The sequence below is a fragment of the Numida meleagris genome, chromosome 1 (assembly GCF_002078875.1).
Source record: "Numida meleagris isolate 19003 breed g44 Domestic line chromosome 1, NumMel1.0, whole genome shotgun sequence".
Taxonomy (NCBI): domain Eukaryota; kingdom Metazoa; phylum Chordata; class Aves; order Galliformes; family Numididae; genus Numida; species Numida meleagris.
In genome coordinates, this window is record NC_034409.1 from 56,016,693 (window position 1) to 56,034,101 (window position 17,409).

At 34.6% G+C, this 17,409-nt stretch overlaps 1 protein-coding gene across 2 annotated transcripts in view; it reads left to right on the top strand.

Annotated features, from left to right (window-relative positions):
- The window catches only part of IGF1 (insulin like growth factor 1), a 52,381-nt gene continuing 37,140 nt past the window's right edge, over window positions 2,169–17,409 (top strand). Inside the window, exons 1-2 of one of the 2 annotated variants that reach the window (XM_021387400.1) lie at window positions 2,169–2,427; window positions 6,719–6,875. In XM_021387400.1, coding sequence (XP_021243075.1) covers window positions 2,365–2,427; window positions 6,719–6,875 — 220 coding nt within the window. In that variant the 5' untranslated portion in view covers window positions 2,169–2,364. Of the gene's footprint in view, window positions 2,428–4,829; window positions 4,908–6,718; window positions 6,876–17,409 lie in introns of those variants that run through there. The other variant, XM_021387409.1, reaches the window with a different exon arrangement.

The window sequence follows — 17,409 nt, forward strand, 5'->3', positions numbered from 1 at the left end:
TTTTAGGAGAGTAGTGATCCCCAGAAAAATATGTCCTGAGGAATGTTTTATTTCCTAGAAAAAAAAATGGAATGGATTGTAAGAAAAGAACTGCACTGTTTAACAGTCAGTCTAAAAAATTATTACCAAAAATCTCTCTTTGTTTTCTTGCCTTTTCACAAAATCACTTGAAAACAACTAATAGACAGAAATGAAGTGCTTCAGAAAGTTAAACTGTATGGCTGGAATGAACGTACAGAGTTCAGAATGGCTCCATTCTGAACTTCTACAAAGAAGTAGGATCAATGCTATGGAGAGACACTGCAATTCTTTGGCTACCATGAAAGACAAAAGTTCCACCTTCTGCTGTGCGTTGCTGTCATGGCCAAGAGAGGCCTGGTAAAAAGCCAAGAGAGCCATGAGGAGTGAAATGAGGGTTTGAACCTTGGCAGTGGGGATGTGATAAATGTACTGATTCCTTTTGTTCTTTAGGAAGATAAAGGACCCATGCACCCATCTGTAGTACTGCTCTTCCCACATTCTCCTATTAGGCTGGTGAAATAAGTGATATATGTGCTGCGAGTATCCCTTGGGGTATCCTCAAGGCGAGTTTAGAATCATGCCACTGTTCAATGAACTCTGAAACGCAGAGGAAATAATAGAATATACCAGCATAATAAAACACAGTGCCTTCAGCATAAATGTGTATTGGTACACTTGAAATTGTAGTTGGTATTGCCTCAACTAAACAAACTTACCTATGATTCTGTCATTATGCAACATTAGAGGAAACCCCTTCCAAAGAGACAGCTTAGCTAACCATACCCAGCTTAAAATTACAGAGCAAACTATTAGCCATTTATAGAGAATACTAATAACCAAGTATGTTCTTTCTGCCTGGCTAGTAGGATATAGTTCAAGGTGGATCTGAAAACTGAGAATGGACCTGTAACAATATGATCTCAATTGCTATTTTCAATAATAGAGTACAGCCAGCACCTCAACTGCAATGTTTTGTGATACATATTTGTTTGCAGTCTTGATTAGTCCTCTACTTTTAAATGCCATCTTCCAAAATCAAAGGCTAACAAGTACAAACTGTATCCATAAAACAGCATCACAATTTTATTCTCAATAGCTAAGTACTGAAATGCAAGCATACATTATAAATAGAAAAACAGCTGGCTTGGAGCACATTGCAAGCCACTAACACAGTTGAGGGATTTGAATGACATCATAACCCGTGAGAGCATGCTGCTGGCCAGCTGGTGTTATTTATAATATACTCATAATTGAGGAAAAATAAAAAGGCAAAAGTTAGGTATTACAGAACTAACAAAGTTATATTCTCTCTTTCCCAGCATCACTTATATTATCAAGAGTAACTATGAAGATTGCCACTAAAAAGGGGAAAATCACCTTATAATTACAAGAGAGCATTTAAGATAAAAGTCTGAGAAGCCCTTCAAACTGGGCTACTTGTGTTACTGCGTTCATAGTACTGTAAATTCTAGGAAATTGTATGACTTCTGTGTGGTTGCTAAAGGATCGCAGAGCTGTTTTACCCTATCTACAAGCAGTGCTTAACAATTCTTTTAGCAAACAACAGACTGCTATTTTAGGGTTAACAGCACAGAGAGTCGGAGGTTTTAATTGTTAGTCAGCATGTAGGCGTGCCAAGTTTAATAACGTAAAGATGCATTTTAAAAAAAGTAGATAAATGCCTGCCTGTCTCTCTAGGTTAAATAAACGAAATAAATAAAATACCTGTGTCTCTATGCATGAATGAAATGTGCACAAATGTACACAAGAATACAAAGGTATACAGACTATGCCTTTACCTATAGAAGTTTTTGTCTGTTTGAACAGCAGACACATACACACAAAAATGCAAATATACACATAGCCACCCGAAAGTTAACCAGAATACATTCTCTTATTTTCCGTGGCAGCGTAAGCTTTTTTGTCTGCTAACCCCTCAGTCACTAACTCACATTCTTTTAAAGGGGAAAAAATATGCTTCTGTGCTCTAGTTTTAAAATGCAAAGGTATGATGTTATTTGTCACCATGCCCAAAAAAGTCCTTACTCGGTAACTTTGCCAGAAGAGGGAGAGAGAGAGAAGGCAAATGCTCCCCCAGCTGTTTCCTGTCTACAGTGTCTGTGTAATGTAGATAAATGTGAGGATTTTCTCTAAATCCCTCTTCTGTTTGCTAAATCTCACTGTCACTGCTAAAATCAGAGCAGATAGAGCCTGCGCAATGGAATAAAGTCCTCAATATTGAAATGTGACATTGCTCTCAACATCTCACATCTCTCTGGATTTCTTTTTTCTCATCATTACTGCTAACAAATTCATTTCCAGACTTTGCACTTTTAAGAAGCAATGGAAAAAATCAACAGTCTTTCAACACAATTAGTTAAGTGCTGCTTTTGTGATTTCTTGAAGGTAAATCTTTATTACTATTTCAAATAATTTTTTAGTTTTATTTTATTGTGTATTGTCTGCTTCTGTTTTGAAGAGTATTGTGCACTTTTCAATAACATTATTTTAGTATTGAGAATTATTTCTAAATTGCTGAACATGCAATTTTATGTGATCTGGAAAATGGCTGTATGTAATAGTTGCAATTACATAGATAAGTGTAAGGGTAAACTATTGCAGATACATGTCTTAAATATCACTTCTGTTCAGAGAGCTTCACAATATTTCAGTTATGTCATTATTAAAAGAGTCCAACTACATCATTGTCTATATTGTTAATTAATGTTTCTGTACAAGAACTTCTAGCTGTTTTCTGCAGGTGCAGATTTTTATAGGAAAATGGGCATTGTACACATGTTAAGTTTCTGTACTTTTGTTACACACAGAGATAAAATCTTCATGCTTTCACACAGAAACTTTTAAGAGATGTTGTCACTGCAGCAATTTTCTGGCAGCATTGTTGCATTTGCTTGCTTTTTTGCTTTCATATGTTAAAAGTAAATGTGAAGTTCTGTTTGTTTTCTACATTAGAACCCAGCTGCAACTCTTGCTGACCTTGCATATTTGTATAGCTCAAGCAATTGTATATAAAGAAAATGGAAATTCTCCTACATGTTCTTCTCCAAGTTTTCTCTTGAATGGAGGGCTGATTCATGAAAGTTTGCATATGAAGTTTCATGTTATGAGCCTAGAATTTCTAGTCATTAATATAAGCTGTCGTTAGGTAAATTTGGCTTCAGTACATGCACTGACCTCTGTTTCTGTCAACTGGCTCTTGTTCAACTTTCCATTACCAACAAATTTATATCCTTCAAGAACTTTTTCTCTTTAGTGGACTGAAGCACACTTATGCAGTTGACAGAATTCTCCTGTTTTAATTGTTTAGGGCCTAATTATTTTTTTAGAGAGACACTTAAGGACACTTACTCCCTTCCTTAATGTGATTCAAAAGAGCAAGTTTGTAAATTCAATGGATGAAACCATTCTCTTAATGTAAAAATGGGCATCCTTTCCAGTCTACTTGAAAGGTGAAGATGTTTGTTTGTTTTTTTTTTCAAGTGTTGAGCAAAGCATTAAGAGACATAAAAGTAATGTGCTAGTTCTTCAGCTGATGCATCCTGCCAAGCTTCCTTAGAATCAATGGAACATATTGATTTTGGTTAAGATGTAGCCCTGATTTTTTTAAAACAAAATTAGCAGTATTTAAACCTTGATCCATTCTGAAGTACATATGCTTTATATATTATAAATGCTAGGGAATAATACTATTAAATGCTAACTCTAAACTTTTACAATGACTTGGTAATTAGATCCAAAAACTATGTAGCAAAATGAATATAACTCTTGATTTTTTTCCTATAGCATATACTATCCATAAGAATTTTGCTCGCATCAATATATTTATTATTATTGTGAATGTCATTATATGTTATTGAAATGACCAAGCATGTGAAGAATTCCTATGCACAACTCATGCCAGCTGATAGCTTGTAAGAAGAAGTGGGTTTATGTAGAAGATTTAGGATGTAAAAGAGATGTAGAGTATTCATGTATGACATTCTTCTGTGGTGCCACTCTTCTGAACTATTAAAAGAGGAATGCAGCAAAAGCTGGTTATTTTACTGAAAAAAGAGGAAATTCCAGCTGTGAAAATATGGTCAGCCATTCTATGCAACCAAAAGAAGTGCTTAACCAGGCTCATCCTGAACCTGTATTCAATTTCCAAATGTAATTAGATGCTTCAATAAGCCCCACCCACATGCCAATGCATTTTCTTTTAAAGTCTCAACTTCCCAGTGAAACTGGGGACATTGTAAGGAGTCTGTTAGTTTGTAAAGGACCTGAAGCAATACTGGATTAAAACTTTGTATTTTCTTAAGACTATTCTCCTCAGACATAATGGGAGCTGTGATTTAACTATGAACATATTGAATCAACTAATGTTGTATTTAATTAAATTGATGAAGTAAAGTTAAAGTCTTAAACTATGTTTTGGAATTTGTTTTGATACAACAGCATTTATTTTAAAAAGTAATTGTTTGAGTCCTAGAAACATGTTGGTCTTTTCTCTCCCCCATAGTTTTTACTTGTTTGCAAGTATTTGAATGCTTTTAAATTTGAGGATAATGTGTAGAAATTCTCTGTGGTTTATACTGTGCAGCCTTTTTGGCCTCCACTAAAGGAAAAAGAGTAGATAATCTGTTTTGTTGTAGTTCAGTGCTGATATTTATCTTAAAAATGCAACCCAGCTGAAAAGTCTTGAAAAATACAAGATTGTTAAATGTCTAAGATTTATGTTTATTTCTGGCTCAAATATTATACAAGAACAAACTGTTAAATACATAATGTTCTTGTATTTATAATGTCTTTCAGCCTTCTGAGCCTGTGTGCTGAACAGACTTCTGCTTTACCTTCTCAGAACTAGGAAGCATCTTAAACCACAGGTGCATACCATTAATCTTTAATTTTAAAAAATATGGCGAGGGAAAAAGAAGTTCATGTTTTTAAGATATGGAATAATTACAGGAAAGAATGCCATGTGTTATCATTCATTTATAGTGTGACCTTCCTCCATCTGCCACTGAACTCATGTCCATGCATTAAAGCTTGTTGGTTTTTCCATGGCAAAGTTGGCTAAAGACTGTTGTGAATGGGAAAATAATTATTCTTTCTTTTTATGATATAACCTGGGATTTAGATTTGCTTGTTATTTTCGCAGTGGAAATATTATCAGGGAAAATAGAGGGGTACATTCTGACTTATTTATAGACTTTTTTTTCTTACTCAGCTTTGACTTAAGCTGAAATAGGGGACTCATCCAGCAAGATGCTAAGATCTCTTGCCAAGAAAAAAAGAATACTTAGAAATTATTGACTTAAACGAGAGAAGGCTCAATACCCCTCTGGATCAGCTCTCATATGACCAGACAATAGACAGTTTCATCAGTTTTTCAGAAGTTCAGTGAAAAAAGAAGAGGAACAAGTCCCTCAAAGAAACCTCAGGGAATATTAATCTTTTTTACTCCAGTTACTAATGTAAGGCAGTTTTAAGCCAAGGTTAACTGTACATTAAAGAAAGATTCATAACTTCTTACCTGACTGCAATACTAAAATTAACCTTGCAAGAGGATGAAATTAAATGCAGATTTACACTCTTTGAAGATAGCATTTTTGTCAAATGTTCTAAATCAGGTCAGAAAATGCATTAAGCACATTCTTCATTGCTCTGATACGAAATAGAAATAGATTTTCCTAGGACTCAAAAAAAAAAAAAAAAAGCTATGTTGACTAAGATCTTCTGTTGATATTAATTGATACAAAAAGGAAGTAGACACTTGAAATTCTGCAAATTTACACCCACTGAGGATCAGCCTTACTTCAATCTTAAGTCTGGAAAAAAATGCTTTGAATCCAAGTGTAAGTGAGGAAATATTCATCACCTGTATTTATACCTCATAGCCAAGCCTAAACTAAGCAGACAAAGTATACCTGCTTCTATATTTGCATCAAAAAAAATTTCCTTCATTATTTCTCCTTTTAATTTCTTGAATGTTTCCAAATGTTAACCTGCTTGTAACAGAAGACTGGAAGAGTCACTGAATGTGGTCCCCTACTACAGAAGATCCCACGCAAACTCTTCAGTAACTTTAGCAACTTCTATCTTAAAATATCTTTTGTTTTGTCCTAATGTTTTCATTTGTAAAGTGTCTGGACAACCACAGAGTTCTAATTTTTTTTTTTCCTCCTGGGCCAAATTTTCTTTCATCTGGTTAACAGCCATTTATTCTTATGCCAGCATTGGGGTTTTTTTAGTTTAAATAGCTCTTATATACCATTTCCACATACCCCAGTACATTGACAGACAGCTGTCATTTTCCTTATTAGCCTATCTGGACACAAACAAAACAACACAAGGTTGTCCAGTTTTCCTTATCCCAATTATTCTAAGCTTCTCATGTTTCTTCATCTGTCTATTGCACTATTTCATATCCTTCTCTAACAAGAGCAACTATAAATCATAATTCCTGCAAGGTTTTCTAACTACATGTGAATGTGAACCAAGAATGCTTGCTAGATTAAATCATCGGTTTACCAAACGTAAAGTCTAGAATATGTAGATTCCAGCCTATCCTGATACTGCATATATTGTCTAACAAATTACAGTGCATATGCACCATCAGTTTATATGTGTGCAGGATTCGTTTTCTTTAAGACTCTGTTGGGAAACTGACACAGTACTTCTGCTTCCTTGGCAGGTGAAGATGCACACTGTGTCCTACATTCATTTCTTCTACCTTGGCCTGTGTTTGCTTACCTTAACCAGTTCGGCTGCTGCTGGCCCAGAAACACTGTGTGGTGCTGAGCTGGTTGATGCTCTTCAGTTTGTATGCGGAGACAGAGGCTTTTACTTCAGTAAGTCAACCCTTTAATTCAACTGCTATGTTTCTCCATGACATCCATTAGAGTTTGTAACTGCTTTAAGCAAGCATAGGAATTATCTAACTAGGCTGCCAGGTACCACTAGTTTCCTCTATCTCAGAGATGCCCAAGCCTTCAATGACCACTCAATCTCAGTTAAGAATAGAGATGATCCTATATTCAGCCTCTCTGAGATTTTGATGAATTTTACTTTTCAGGCATATTATTATTTTTAACTACTTACTAGCTGCTACTATCACACCTGCTATTGCTTCTCCTGACCTGCCACTGAAAGCAAGGGAAGGACACAACAGACCCAAGATATTCACAGGGCAGAACCGCACGTACCTGTTATGTCAGACTATTTGTAAACGGTTTAATACACATTGTATCATATTAAAAACACACAAATCTTCAACATCTGGTTTGAAAAAAAAGGAAAAGCTGGAAGGCAGCAAGCAGAGACACTGCATCCAAGTATCCATGTGCTATATCAGTTAAGTACAGGTGAAGGAAAATGCATTCATGAGGAGATAATAAAGAATCATTCCAGTACAGATAATAGATAAAATTAAGTGTGTAACAGAGTGGATATATTAGTACTCAAGTAACTTTTTGGAGCAAGAGCTATACTTGTAAAGTAAACATCACAGTACTTTTCCTTTGCTGTGTTTTGATTTGTGCAAAGCTCTTAGTGCCTTCTTACAAGTGCCATCAAGATGAAGAATACACAACATGTAAATAATCAAAATCTACTGCCAATTTTCAGCTCTTCCTACTCAAATGCCATAAGGTTAAGGAAAATTTTAGCTAGAGGTATGTTCATTCTGAACCCATTAATGAATATATATATATATATATATTCAAAACAGGCGTGTAATTGTGCTCTTAGAGCCTCTGAAATTAGTGCTTAGTCCTAACAATATCATTTTCCTGACTATTCTTGTCTGAAGTTACCTGTCTTTCAGGGCCTCAGTTCCCTTTCCAAACAAGGATATAACTAAGAAAAGGAAATATGTGGTGGTTAGGCTATAAGAAGAATCTAACTAAAGGTTGTTTTTATTTTCCTACATATTTTTAATATTCTTTACAAAGCCCACAATTTTTTTAGAAACTTTTTCAATCCTTATTTTATCCCAATCCAAGATTTCACTTTCATTTTTCTGATCAGTTTCGTCCTACACCATTCCTATTCATTTCTACTCCTGGTTTTATTGTTTTCCAAATTTGTCTCCTTGCTTGGAATAAAAATAGAATTGGGGAAATGAAGACTTTTGGACCTTGAATTTACAAAAAATCTGGATTTCCTCTACATACGAATTGTTGACATTTTCATTTTCAGACATTCATTAAAGTTTACCCTTTGAATCTGGAAGCCTTAGTTTCATATATGCACAGTAATTCATTAAAGCACTCATAAAGAAATTTTCATTTTTCTACCAGTTCTTTATTTGTTCATTTAAACACCACAATCTCTTAGAATCATCAGCGGATGAGTTACTCTTAATGGACTATTTGAGTAGCATACATATGCTTTCTCTTTGTGATTTGAAGGAATTCAAAGGAAGACTTTCTTATTCTCCTCTTTTTTCTACATCAAAAAACAATGAGGCAATTTACTTTATTGCTAGAACAGCATAGCTTTTATTTCTTTTTTTTTAAATGTGTGTGGATCTTGGGCATTTTTCCAGTCATTTAACTCCTGGCAAAATGTTTGCTGCTTGTTCAGAGAACTATCACACTTGCTTACTGCAAGAATGGCTGCTACTGCCAAACAATCAGAGAACATTTCTGTGCACTTATTGTGTTGCTCAAGGTAAAAATATATGTCAAATGCTAATTATCAGCAAAAAAAAAAAGTCTTCTCTTTCAATCTCAGTTGTTTCAAACCTGTTTCCAATCTCTAAAGTCCCTGAGCTAGATGACCCTTCCTTTAAAATAACAGGATGGGTTTCTGAAGTTTTAAAGGAGTTAATAAACCCTGCAATTTTGAGTTTTGTCTGGCATCAGTAGAGGCTTCCTTTCTAGTTTTCTTTCTTGTGTGCTTACATTCTATGTTTTCACTTGAAATTAGTATAACTGTTGACACCATGAAGTTCTACTTTATCTTGTGTGAAAGACTATGGAAGATTTTATGAATGAATGACCACCGTGTTTTAGCAAAGTCCTGCACTGTTGTAATTAACAGACCAACAACAATTTTATGAAGTTAATACCTGGCCCTTGAGTGCTAAGTAATACGTGTCCCATGCCTGACTCTACTGTTGATTCATGAGGAAGCCATTTGATCTGTTTTAGTGTTCTTCCTCTTATTTATTAAAGTATAATACAAAATATAGAACTATATAAAAGTAAGTTCTGTGGTAAAGCAGCTTCAGAACCTCATATCAACTGTACTACAGAATGCAACATATTATTGGAAGTTTAAATGTTGCTCAATCTAACAGTACTTCTAAGAAGACTACATCATTTGCAGAAGTAAAAATGCAGTGAAATTTTTTCTTTTACAGTGAAGAGGATGTCAATTTAAATTGTATTTAAGCCCTCTATTCTCATCTTCTTGTTCCTGTATATAATGCATAATCAGTGATTATGTTTGTCTTTAAATTGCTCACAAAATAGCTCTGAGGAAAGGTTTTCTTCACTAGAGACTTGAAATATACCTTTTTGCTGAGGTAGAACTCCTGGTTCAGATTCAAGGTCAAAGCTTCTGACTATTCCTTGGAAGTTGTGGGTAGAAATGAAGATAGAATTAATTGTGATACTCTATGTTGAAAGACTGTGCGCCACAACCAAATGAGTATACATCTACTGCAAGGTCTGGAATAACATTTTTTTTCTTCATATACTCTGCTCATGAAGACTGACTTCCTAGCTATAAAAGGAAATTCATTACAGCTTCTAAAGAGATGCCCCAGCTGCTTACCACACACAAAAACAAGTATTGACTTCAAGAGGAAGTCAAAAGGTGTTTCTAACACTCTTGTTCTTCAAGAGGTAGACTAGCAAGGAGTATTATTTTTTGAAGTTATTTAGGGGAGAACACAGCACAAATCCTGAAATAGAGTAACTATTTTTTCCCTTGGTCATATTTAACCCCAGCCGGCGCTGTTTCTTAAACAGATTCTTCCTTACTGTGATTCACCAGTGAAGTCTGTTGCCATCTTGTGTCTAGCAATGTCTCTGTAGTTGAACTTCTGCCACTGAAGTTCCCATGCACTAGCTTATACTAGGAGAAGTCAACAAACAGGGAGCCTGGCCACAGCTTGCTATTCCTTGGAGCTGAACCTCCCAAAGAAAACAAGTGGCTAGATACAACTTAGATAATAGCTCTTTCAGTTAATGTTCCTCTGGTCTAAAACATCTATGTTTAACAGTCATGAAGTAAAATGGGATGCCTGTTGTGTTTATTTGAACATTAATGCCTAGAAAGGTCTACTGTGCCATTACAACATAATGCTGTAGTTAAATATATAGTAAAAACTGAAAGTAAAAATTAGGGGAAATGTACAGAAAAGATAACCCAGGAGGGGGAAAATTCTGTTTGAACTAGTCTAGTGTTATCACAAGAATTTATTCTTACGCTAGTCCAAACAAACAAAAAAATGATAATAAAAGATTCTTTGTTTTCATACAAGTTGAATTCAATTCAAATTGATGGACAAATATTCATTATAGCTCATGTTGTTTCCTGAGGAGAAAAAAAACAAAACAAAACAAAACAGCAAGTGCACTTTGCTCTAAGAAGAAAATGCTATATTCTTTTTTCATCCAGTTTCTTCTCCTTTGAAAATATGCATTTTACTTTCCCATTGAATGGATACTAGTTTGGCTAATGGTGTATGTGAATGCCAGTAAAGAAATAGCTTGCTTATTTCTTTGGATACTTTTGATCATTCCAATCTCTAAAGCCCAGGTTAAATGATAATAGTAATTTGGAGCTATAGCACAGAGTATCAACTTCAGGAATTAAAATCAATCTTCTGAATCTTCTAAAGCATCATTTGCACAGAAAAGGAGGAGCTGAATTTAGAAACCTGACAGCATATAGTTCCCCTTATACTCTTCAGAGAATGGAGAATGACCTAGCACAGGCTTCTATATTACAAGTGTGAATCTCATAGAAGGCACGTAGGCTTTTCTGGTTTCTAGAGCAAGGCTCCTTGTGACAGCTGCTTTATGGAGAACCAGGACAGGTTTTCACTACTTATCTTTTCTACTAAGGCAGTCATAACTGTAGTGTCCTTGGGAACATGCCCAACTCTGAACAGCATAAAAATATTGGGTTATAATCATCAGAAATTAGGAAAAAAACAACATAACTTCAGGTAATCAGAGTTGTTTAGGGATCTCATTGCTTTGCATACATTGAGGAACCGTCGCCTTCAGAGGTGGAAATATGGGACATAGCAACAGGCAACCTTCTTGTTTCTTCAATTTCTCTTTAGCTAACAGCTTCTTGTTTACCTTGGGAACTCTGCTTTTAAGATGATAAAGTACCTAGACCTGTCAAACCTATCAACATAATTAGAAAAGATGGCATGGCACTCAGTTCTTTAACTACTCCATATCTGCAGGAGCTATGAGTCATTAGCTCTTCCAGGTGTCCCTGATTGAAAGGAGCTATAATGTTACCAGAACTGGAATGGAGTGCTGAAAAGTTGTGGTGGACATAGAGCTCACAGTGTCAGTGACAGTCTTAGACTAGCGCAAAGAAATATTAGTTGTCTTGGCTATGTCCACACAGCAAGATGTGAGAATGTTTTTAATTTAAGTTCCTTGGTTTGGCTACATGCCCCATCCATGTCCACATCCTGCATCCATGGAATATTTCAGTCTATTCCTCACTCTTTATCCTCAGGCTCCTTACACCTTACAAGGAAGTTGTAGCCCGGAAAGCAGCTAAGGTGTAATTCAGCCAAGCCCAGAGTGTAAGTGCTCAGGGAACCAGAACTAAAGGTACAGTTACTGACACACCTTTGTAAAACAGAAGACAGCTGGGGCTTCCAGAGTGGTATTACTGTACAGTCAAATAACTGATTGATGTTTGGAGTATGCTATGTTGCCCATTGTAGTAATCATTGAGTAAATTCTCTGAAAATAAGCCAGTCTTTAAAATAATTTAGTTCTTATTTACCATGCTAAGAATGACTAGAAGATGTTCAAAAAAGCTAGCCTTAGTTTAGTGAGGATGATATTCTTAAGCTACCTCTTTAATAACAGAAATAGAGATTTGTCCTTCTCTATCCATAGATCAGAGAGAAAGTCTAGGAGGATTTAGCTTTTAATACAGACTAAAATTACACTCTATGTACAAGTCTCCTTTACAAGTAGTTCTTCTCCTGTCCCCAAGGATTTCATTACCTTTCAGCCTTTTCACCATGAAGGACTGCAGTAGTAATTATAATTTTGAGTGGAGTGGAAGCAAGCCATTAATCAAAAGTTCATGCTGAAACATCTCTGAAATAACTCCTTGTTACTAAAGCCAAATAAGTATAGTTTCTCCAGAAGTTCAATTTATATATGTCCTTATTAGGTGTTAGACATGGGAGATGCTAGTGCATTTTATGTTTGCCCTTATCTATGCACTAGACAAAGTTTGAAATTTGGTCTCAAATAGCAGAAAGCTGTTATTTGACATTTAATTCCTTAACTGCAGTTAGCTATATGTATATTTAATACAGTGTTTAGTCTCATGTTGGATAAAATCACTCAAAGAAGCACTTGGCAAGACCAGCATTTATTCTTGGCATAGCTGCCCCTCTTACTTTTCCACTGAATCTTAAATACCAAGAAAAAACCCTTCACTGACTTCAGTTCTGGCATATATTTTATGCCAAAAGTTTGCATGTGGACATCTTCATTTGTCCTGGTATTAATAATGAATTTTCAATATTTGATCAACAGCAGGAACTGTCACAAAGCAAATTATTCACTTTACAGGAACCACGGTCTCTTAATTAAAACCTCTTCCATTAACTACTTGAGCATCTAGGGTGATGCTCATCCAAAGAAGGAAGTTCATACAGCCATTTCTCTAAAGCTTATTCGGCACTTCAGCTCTTAAACATTTGTTCATAGCTCTCTCACATCACTGAAAATCAAGTAGATACTTAAAGCTATTTTCATGTCAGAGCCTTTCTGAAAAAGAATACCTCTGCAATTATTTATAAAATTATACCCAAATGTCAACATTTGCCTATGATACAAGTTTAACTGATCAAAAATATGACGACAAATGAAAGGGATACCAACAGTTAATTCATTTCACATTCTAAAAGTTAATACAAAATAAAAGGGACACCACAACTGAATATTTTATGTTCATTTTATCCCTGTAATAACTGCAGGATCTTCCATGTCAAAAACAAGAAAAGGCCTTCAATTCATAATTTTTTTTTATGGTATGTTCAATCCAAAGTTACTATTCAAGGTACAGCACAAGTTTGGGGTCTAATTGTTAAGTGACAAGCACATTTCATCTTTGTGTTAGTAAATGAGGTTCTGAAAACAAGAACTTTAAGAGTTGTAGCCTTTCAAGGGGCTCAGCTTATGCTGACCAGTGTATAATTCCAACTGATGGAAAATTTTACATTCTCACTGTAAGTAAAAGTTGCCTATTTCAACCAAAATACTGTACGTTAGACAGTATTTAACCCACAACTCTAAGAATAATAGAATATATCAATTTTCTTACTTTACTAAAATGAGAAATATGAAATACTATCTTCTTTTCAGAATCTTTTAAGTAATAGACAAATTACACAGGTGATCTTATCTTGCCAAATTTACCTGAACAATTTATAGTTTAAACTGCTGATTGCGTCTCCTATGCCAATTCCTGGAAAATTGTTTTGGAATTCCTTGGAAAATTGTTTTGAGTTCCTTATGTTTTGAATTCCTTAAATAAGCTTGAATTTCTTCAAGACACAAGTTTTAGACACTTGTGTTTTCTAACTTAATCCAATGCACTGTCAAATTTAATGTGTTTTCAGGACTCTTAAAACACAGAGTATAATGCGTCCACTTACCTCCTACCAAAGATTTTATTAGTGAAAACTAGAACAGCTCTATATCAAAGAAACAGTATCAAGTTATACCTGATAGGGCTCATCTTTCTCTTTTCTGACTCTACTGGGTATGTATCTATTTTCCATCTTACTTTGAAATTCAGCTGTGATCTCATTTTCTCATCTATGAAATGTAACTGCTACAGAATAAGAGAATGACTGCCAAAGACGACCCTTTCACTTTCTTATGTGCCCATGTAAGCGTAGGAGTAGAGAAAGCATTCTGTTAAAGCACTTCCCTTAGAAAACTATGGCCTACTCCCAAACCTGAAAGTGTATGATTTTTTTTTATATATAGAATTATTTGTTTATAGTGTTGGCACAGTTTCATGATGAGCAGAAATTTACACAAGGCTGTGAGTAAGCAGAAAAAAGAATGGGTTGGCTCAGACCATTCTGACTCAGTCCAGCTCTGTGAACAAAATGGTTTTCTTTCAGAAAATGAATATTCTAACAATACTTAGTAATTATTTTGATCTCCAAACTAATACCCACAGCCACTATAAACAGCAGCTTCTAAGGAAAGTAGATACTACTGAAAATTGTTTTGACTTCAACAGAATGTTCATTAACAGCCATCTATTACTAATGAAATGGACAAAATATTAAATTCCATCCACAAACTCTGTATTTCACACCTTAGTATTTTAAAGAATATTTTTAAATGATAGAAGAAGTGTTGTGGTGAAAATAGTAAAGAGAAGAAGTTGTAACCTGAAAAGATGAGAACATTCCTAATTAGCTCTGATGGTTTTATGGTACTATATAAATGCACCTGAATTACAGTAGAGATTTTTTTTCAGACTTACATTAAATATACCGAAGTTTTCTTTTAACTCAGACCCATCAAAATGACTGGATAAAAGCTTCTGCCATTACAATGAATTTTTAATAGCTTTCTTTTGGTAACTCTTTATTGATTACTTCAGGTTACATGAAAGCTAATAAGGACATCTATTTTGAGGTTAACATAGCAAATTTTAAATGAATGTACTTCATACCTTGAAACTGCTGTAGTCAAGTAAGATGTAATAATTTGTTTCTACTACCCCGAATTCCTGAATTACTAGTCAACAGGTCTTCCATGAAAAAACTTTCCTACGTATTTCAAGTTTTATGTTTCTTTCCATTAAAGTTTCCAGCCTTTCATAGACATATTTAGTTTGGCAGGAAGAATCTGGTGACTCATAGACTGAAGAGATGAGAGCAAGCTACTGAAAATGTATCTAATTTCTTCTTGTGTAATTTGGGAGCAAGCTACTGATAGTATGTCTAATTTTCCTAGCTTAATCAGATGTATTATTGGTAAATACACATTCTGAATAAAAGCCATGTTTATTCCTGAAATATATAGCTAATATTAAACTCAAAAACACCATCCATATTTGCTTTTAGAACACTTATGTTTTTTTCCTAATTGTTTCTGGCATTATACTCTAAATCAATGGGCACTGAATGAAAACAGATCTATTACTAAAATCATTTGCATTATGGCCCTATTTACATTTTCAAAATTCAGAAATGTTTTTTTCTTACTGATTTTTTTCCTATTCTTTAAGGGAGAATAGAGGTGTAGGAAGAATAGATGATGTTATTCCTCTGTGATTCATACAAAGAAGAATAGATGTATTAGAAAGGTTCTCAAATTTATTTTATGTTGATGATTCTATTGATGCTTATTCCTCTTTTCAGTCAAAAGTCTCTGTTAAATTAAGTTCTTTCTAGACAGACAATCTGTGGCAAATTTATCATTTTCATTTATCCACATACAGACTGAACCTTTCTGAAGGATCACAATTTAAAAAAGCACGATCCAATACACAAGGAGATTCTTCTTCACATTCACTCCATCTACTGTCAGTCTCTTAAACGAGATATTGTAGTTAGGAGCTTACTAAGCTCATTTTACAATCATTGAAAGGAGTGAGAAGCTTTCAGAGCTCCCTGTAAGTTATGGGTATGCCATAGCACAAACCTTTTCTTCTTCTCTAAATTAAGTAAGGAAGCTATGGCAACTGCATGCTTAAGTTAGTTAAGTTAGATGAATAAGGACTCTCCATTAAGACCTAAATTTCGATGGAGTTAATCTATTTAAAAATACATGTATAAGTAAACTCCAAAATGGAGATAAAGGTGCACTCATAAGGACCATATAGGGATGCTGTGTCAGGCTTGGGTGGCCTCTTTCCTTTCTCTGCCTCAAGTTTACCCATAAAAGATATGTTTAATACATTCTTCACAGGACAGGTGTCAGGCTTCTACTTAGGAAGCACTCTGGGTACTCTGTAAGAGGTAAATAAGAGTGGTGTTGATAATGAAAATATGCTATTAATACATTTCCTATTAAAAAATAAAACCCTATAAGCAGCATTGTATCTGCAGTCTTTTAGCGGTAATTTTATTGCTGCAGTTATTGAGGTCTAATTAAAAAGCATTTTCCCTTTATTGGGTAAGTGCCAAAACTTTTATCCTTCATGCTCTTTCCATTAACTTTTATTCCATAGCCATTAGCTTTGTTGTGTGTGTAATTATTGAGTAACACTCAAGTAGGAATTTGTATTCAATTTAATCTATTATTTACTGTGAAACTCAAAGAGAATAGCTTCTTATGTCTCTGTTATTTATCCATATCAAATATAATTGTTAACTGCTGATAACCACTTATGTAGGAATTGGATTTTTCTTTCTGTGAGCGATTTTCTGGAAAATGAGTACAACTGTAGTATTCTATGAAAAATAAGTAATACTCCGTATTTTTTTCCTTGTGTAACGAGACAGGCTGCACTTATCCATGCAACAAATAATGAAGCAATTTTTTATACTGCTGTTCACAGTGATTCATTACTAGTCCCATGAATGTGCATGGCCCAATGGTTTTCTAAGACAAAGAAACAATAACAATATTTGAAATCTAAACACAAAAATCAGACCTCATTAAAGAAGGAATTTCTCCATTGAAATATATGAAGTACCATAATGGAGGATGATACCAGAATGATGCTCAAGTACAGTTTTGAGATACTCAGTGATAAATAAGGTAGTTTGTAGATTTAATTTATAACTATTCATGATGTTTTAAGATCAGCTATAAAAGCAAATACACAACTGAAATAAATAAGAACCCTTCCTGAAGTAGTTAGTCATTCACCAAGTTGAATCAACAGCCCAATGTCCCTCTACCTTCCTCACTTCAGTTTCTCCCTTCATTCAAGATGATACAGAAACTGTGTAAGACTACTCCAAAGATAGTTGTATTCCATGACCTTTAAAGTGATGACTTTACTGGAAACAGATAAAATTTCCAAACCAGCTAGTAGAGTAAGAATTAGATTTCAGATTGTTTGGATTTTGAAAGACTGTTATGATTAATTATTTTAAAGCAGTCAGAGAACCACATAAAAAAAAATAGACAAAAAACAGTGAGGTTATACATTGTACCATTTCCAGTTAGATTACTT